The 6,297-nt window shown below is 36.5% G+C and overlaps 1 protein-coding gene across 2 annotated transcripts; it reads right to left on the bottom strand.

The window, feature by feature from the left end:
* Positions 1 to 670: 670 nt before the first annotated feature.
* Positions 671 to 3,569, bottom strand: LOC147850514 (non-specific lipid transfer protein GPI-anchored 31-like). Of its 2 annotated transcripts, none has more exons than XM_087336867.1 (3): positions 3,078 to 3,569; positions 1,953 to 2,009; positions 671 to 1,107 (listed from the first exon to the last, which is right to left on the bottom strand). In XM_087336867.1, the coding sequence occupies exons 1-3, from the start codon at positions 3,448 to 3,450 to the stop codon at positions 914 to 916; spliced, it is 624 nt and encodes a 207-aa protein (XP_087192993.1). In that variant the 5' UTR covers positions 3,451 to 3,569; the 3' UTR covers positions 671 to 913. The 2 variants fall into 2 exon arrangements, with proteins under 2 accessions (XP_087192993.1, XP_087192994.1); XM_087336868.1 differs by having other exon boundaries at positions 1,953 to 2,003.
* Positions 3,570 to 6,297: the final 2,728 nt, after the last annotated feature.

Genomic DNA, 6,297 nt, shown 5'->3' with positions numbered 1-6,297 from the left:
GCTTGATCGTTGAGATATATGTTAACAACAGGTTTCCTTTTTTAGTTAAGACAATATTACTAGAGCCCCAAGAGTAACCTACATACAATAAGGGGAACATCCAAGGAATCGAGATCCACAAGATCTTGTGAACCACCTTTATAATATCACAACATATGACCAAATAATTGATATCCACAAGATCTTCTGAGCCACAATTATAGTCTCACTATATTGTGTGCCAAAACTTGGTCATAAAAAGGCATACAATGAGCAAGTGCTATCAAGGAATAAAAATCTGAAATTATTATTTGTCAAGTAACAAATCAAAAGTGAAATAAGACAAATGTACAACACACTATATGGCATACTTACCTTTAGTTTCCACTTGACCTATAGAAACCCGAAAAGGTAGATGGCATATGACATAACTATTTCGTGAGAGCTCCAAATATCATGATACATTGTAAAAAAGAAGGAAATTGTATAGAAACATAAACGGTTTTGTCATTGCAAAATAAAAATTGTGGTGGATGTTGACAAACTAGGTTTATTTATTAAAACAATAGACTGCTTCTCACGAGAGCATAGTGCTCTAAGTTGTCAGAGCTCTTCATCATTTGTAAAAGATTGAACATGGAATGAAAAAACACAAGAGCACAACCAATTATCAATTCTCCAATGTCCTACATAAGAGTAATTGTGTGACTCTATTTGTAACTCAATATAAATCTATAATTCTTATTTCTCCTCCCAACCATGCATAGATCATGAATGAAGAAAGTGTGTAAATGACTTATCCGATCTACATTAAAAAAAGAGTGCGTATATCTTTTTAATCTCAAATGTGAATCCTTAACCATAATCAATCACCCTCTTCATGGGAGCAAAGCAACATAAAATGCCAAGTTTGGGTTAATCAAATAGTGCTCCTTCACACCAAAAGCATGGTGGTGATGAGCATGAGCATAGAAGCAACACCATTGATCATATCCAAAGATGGTGATTGAGATGCGGAGTTGGGAGATGTTGAAGGGGTTGTATTAGTTGTATTAGTTGTATTAGTTGAGCTTGGAGGGGCCACCAATGTATCTCCACTCGGTGATTGTGACGACGATGGCGATGTTCCTGGAGACAAAGATCAATACTTCACAAACAAAATTTTCTCAAAACATTATGAGCATCTCAACTTTGCATAGAGTGTAGAAACATTATGAACTTCTGTAGGTCCATGAGGCTACACATACCTTGCTAGGTGCATACACCACTTCTTGCGGTATAATAACACCACCTAGAAGGTTGATCTCATATGTGTATGCCTTATTCACGCATAGAGACTTTGTGCGTCAATGTATAAATACCCCTTTTTAGGAAGGAGACACATATAATTATCAAGAAAACATGTATACTCTATCCCATAGGTCAAAACTGGCCTCTTTATGGACGATAAAAAATTCTAATTCTAACACCATGTGACAGAGCTACATCATTGACATAGCTAGTTCTTGTGTGTGGTGCAACTATGGTAGTTCTTATGTTCACTCGTTGTTGCGACATGGTATCTATGGTAGACGACTAGAATGACATTTTTACCACGTTACTCTAGCGAAGAGTCCACAAATAGATTGAGCGCCAGGAAAAAACTAGGATTAATCAATGCCCCTCGATAGGGACATACCACATAGGTTTATGGATGGGTGACAAGTTGTATCTACTTTTTCTAGTGATCTTAGTATGAGCGAAGGAGCTAATTTAACCCAAGTGTGGTCGAGCCATAAGGCGTTGGGTTTTGATCCCATTCATTCGGAGGTTCGAATCAATCCTCCCATTGCAAAACCTATCGTTTCTATTACAATGATACATTTGCCATATAAAACCCAACCATATCTAGCTAGTTATGTTCTCGAAGCACGGCACTATTACATAAACATATGTCATCGAGTAACAAACAATTAAAAGTAGAGCATATGTACCAGGAGACTGGATGGAGTTCGTGCTAGGTGAAGGGGCAGCCACGGGGATCCCTGCAGTTGAAGAACATTAAGCAAAAAAAGATTCAAAGTGAGAAGACATTGAAAAGAAAGTGACAATCGGTAGAAGAACTACACCAACTTAGCATGAATAAAAAAGCTACATAAACTTAACATGAAAGACAAAACAAAACCCCAAAAACATCCATACCCATAGTGTATTGGATGTTTATCAAGAATACTTGCCCATAGAAGTATTGTGCTAATCATAGAGGTAGTATTACCATTATCTCTTTCTAGTACAAAATTGATTTAGTACATATATATGGAGCACTTAGGCGATTTCTAAAATAGTCCCAATATTGATTACATATCAATAAGTAGTCAAGAAAAAAAATCACTCTTACTTAGATAGGTTTATCCTTGTGATTTCCAAAACATAGCGGTATTTGTTGGTAGAAACATTGAAGAAATAATGCAAATTCAATGTTGTATACTAGGTATCGCGGTATATATTAGGTGTTTGTGGCCTTATGTAGTGAAATTTTTAATACTCCATAAATGTATAAGGAGCTAATGTTTTTAAAACTTAGGGTGGTGTTCCAAGGAGAGTGACCATAGTTGAAATGGTTTGCATCTGACTCATTAGAGACGATGGGGTAATTCATTCAAGTATGATACACCAATGAGGCATATGGGTTTAGTGGTGATATATGGTGTAATTCATTCAAATATGATACACCAATGAGGCATATGGGTTTAGTGGTGATATATGGTGTAATTCATTCAAGTATGATACACCAATGAGGCATATGGTTTAGTGGTGATATATGGTGTAACAAAGAAGAGTGAAATTTCAGGATTCGAACCCCACTCTCGCATGTCGTGTTGATAGCCTAAATAGCATTACCACTAGGGTATACGCTAAATGACCCAAAACAACACAACAAAGAAGGAAAAAGATAAAAATGGAACTAAATTTCACGATTCGAACCCCACTCTCTCGTGTGTCGATGGCCTAAATAGCTTTACCACTAGGGGTATGCTAAATGACCCCAAAAAAACAACACAACAAAAATGAAAAAGATAAGAAAATGGGAACACAATGAGAGAAAAATAGCTTGTTACCTTGGCATTGGCTCATAGTGGGCAATGAATCAGTAAGATTACAAGAAGAGGGGAGGTTATTGGCAGCAGTGTAGTTGATTCCGTACGTGCCGACTACAGATGTGTTGTAAAGCTCGCAAAGGCAGATAGGCTCGCTATCGAAGACTCCGGAGAGCTCATTGCAGCATTGGGGCGTGGGCGTGGGCGCAACGGTCCTATTCTCGGTCACATACGGTATGCAATCAAAGAGACCCGACAAGACCGTGAGGCAATCCGCGGTGCTTGAAGATGGGGAAGGGGAAGGGGAAGGGGAAGGTGGTACTTGAGCTAGTGATGAAAATGATGATAATATCATTAATGTTAAGAATGGTATGATCATCATGTTCATCTTCATGGTCAACTCTATTTTTGTATCTTAAACTTCAATGGCCTCTCTCCCCTGTTCCTAAACAAGCAACCCAATCCTCTCTCTCCCTCCCTCTCTCTCTCTCTCTCTCATACACATACCATCTACAAATTCAATCACTATGTATACATATATGTTTGTGTATCACAAAAGCAGCCTTGGAAAACATACTACCTCCTTCAATGGCATACATACATACATACATACATTCAAACATACACTCATGTAACATGTTGCCTTTTCAAAGTTTGAAAAACATACTATACATACATTCATTCATCCATACATACATGCATACATATATACATCCATTCATACATACATACATCCACTCGTTTTGCCTTTTCAAAGTTTTGAAGCAAAAAACAAAATATTGTCCACACTTTCCATGTGAACTTCATGACTATGTTTAAAAAAGTTTTGGGTTATCACACTACACCTTAAGACTCTCTCTCTCTCTCTCTCTCTCTCTCTCTCTCTCTCTCTCTCTCTCTCTCTCTCTCCAATTTTGCCTCTATCCTTGTGTAGGGGCCCTATTGAACGTGGTTGTAGAACCCTTCTTGTTCCCACTACACTATAGAGGACATTATTCAACATAAGCCCTCTAAAGTGTATTAACCACAAGCTTGGGCAAAGACCTGGTAAAAAGAAATGGTGACAAAAGTTTCGTAGCAAATGATACCCAAAGATTTTACATAACAACTTATTTGACTTTAACAACTAGGTAGACAAGGAATATGTGCTTGTCATTCTCCTCAATAATTGTACAAGAAAAATGAGTTCAAACCTAAAAGTCGTAAAACACTTTCACGCATAATAGAATATGATATTGTCATCCTACATGCAACACTTTGATATCACCATTTCTAAGCATTGGGTAATGTGTCACATACGTAATATCTTCACCACCAACCAAACTCTCGCTTTTATCACCTTACTATAAGCATCATTGGTGTGCACCACAATTATCAAAATTTTAACCAATCTTTCCACTATTCATCTGCCACCAATTCGGGAACAAAGGTCACAAGAGTAGCCAAAGAAAATCACGATCCCTAAATATGATCATATTGAAGAGGTATATGAAACCTCATTGTTTTTTCCTTTTTCGTAAATTAACAAGCTAGCTCCCAAAGACCAAGATAGTAAGTTGTTGAACTTGAGATCAAAGTTTTATAAGGAGAAGATACGCGATTAGCTCCCTTTTTTTGTTAGTGTGTACACTAAAACATCATGACAACACAGAAAACCTTTCTTGTCCTTACTATATAGTGGTGAGTCATGAGGATATTCTAGCAAAGTAAACCTTGCGATCAAAGTTTTACAAGGAGAACATACTTGATTCTCTCCCTTTTTTTTGTAAAGTTGTTTTGTACATTAAAATAGCATGACACCACAGAAAACTTTCTTGTCCCGACTCCCTACTATAATAGTGAGGATATTCTAGCAAAGTAAACCTTCTAATGTGTTGTACGGACTAGCTAGCATGAAGACAACTCAAAACTAAGTTGTACAAACTATCAAATCAATTTATACACTTGTTTTTAGTTTCTCTCTCAAAGTTTTCACATACCTTTTCCTTTTCCTTTTCCTTTTCTTCAAACTTCTTTGTATTCATCCAGACCACAATGAGTCTCTATCTATGTAGATATCTTATATATACAATGTACATTATGTGTAGATACTAAGGTCCTTCTTGAAAAAATGTAATCAAAATATAGGTGGTTGATGTCTTTGCCCATGATCATAGAAGATCACATGGACAACAAAAAGAGTATTTATATATAGTCGGCCTCATTTGTTGGGAACAAATTATGATTGCCCTTCGGGTAATCTTAATATGCATTTTGTCTAGAAATTTGTTTGGTCCAAATTCTACCATAGGAAACCTTTGCTATCACATCTATTTTTTTGCAACCAATCATCTATTGGCATTTGATATTTTCAGTACGTGTCCCATCTCAATTAATAATTTGGTCCAATATTCTACCCTTGAAAACCTCTTGCACATACTTTACAATCAATTATCTATCCCATTTAAAAATTACGAACAACGTCGTATGTCTTTGCAATATTGCCCTAACATTTTTGCCACTAATCATTCTATCATCATGTCAACATCACAACCCCCTTTTATACCTTGTAAACCTAGCCTAAGTGACATTAACACTCATTGAAACTAGTTGTAAGACATCCAATGAACAAATAACCGCCCTTGATAGAATGAGAATTGAGGGTACACAAGTGTTAGTTATGAGAGAAGTGTGTGTCGACAACAATACCCTTATGTTAAAGACTGTGTAGAAATAGTTAGAGAACCACATTTGCCAGTTATTGCTATGTGGTGCTTATGAACTTCATTTGATGCCATTTAAATGGTTCACATTTGGGTCATCTTTGCCTTGGGCAAGAACAATGCTCATGTGCAAACTTATGACTTAGAATATACAAAGGGTAGGCTTATCTATGAGACGTACCCTAAGGCTACCCTGGCATTTCCCAAGACACACTCACTACAATGCAATACAATTATATGATAAATCTTCACCTCCAAGACATTAACAAAGATCAACATGGAGGGCATACAAATATCAACTGATACGCCCTCCTAATATGCATAACTCCCTTCAATAAATCACTAAATTAATATATATGGTTATACCTTGAGATTTGGATTAAATTATCCTAGGCGACTTTGATATCAAGACATTATTTGCACAGTTTCAATATTAGATTCAATAACACGCCCACAACAAGTCCAAGTTGTGATTGTCATAAGTTATGTTGGGCAAAGTCCTATGACTCATAACACAATAATCTCTTGAATATATCCAA

This window comes from Azolla caroliniana, unplaced genomic scaffold, assembly GCF_043228905.1.
Source record: "Azolla caroliniana isolate FFs.n. ecotype wild unplaced genomic scaffold, voAzoCaro1.0.p SCAF_21, whole genome shotgun sequence".
NCBI lineage: Eukaryota > Viridiplantae > Streptophyta > Polypodiopsida > Salviniales > Salviniaceae > Azolla > Azolla caroliniana.
Note: the sequence above shows the minus strand (reverse complement) of the source record. Positions and strands in the feature narration are given on the sequence as shown.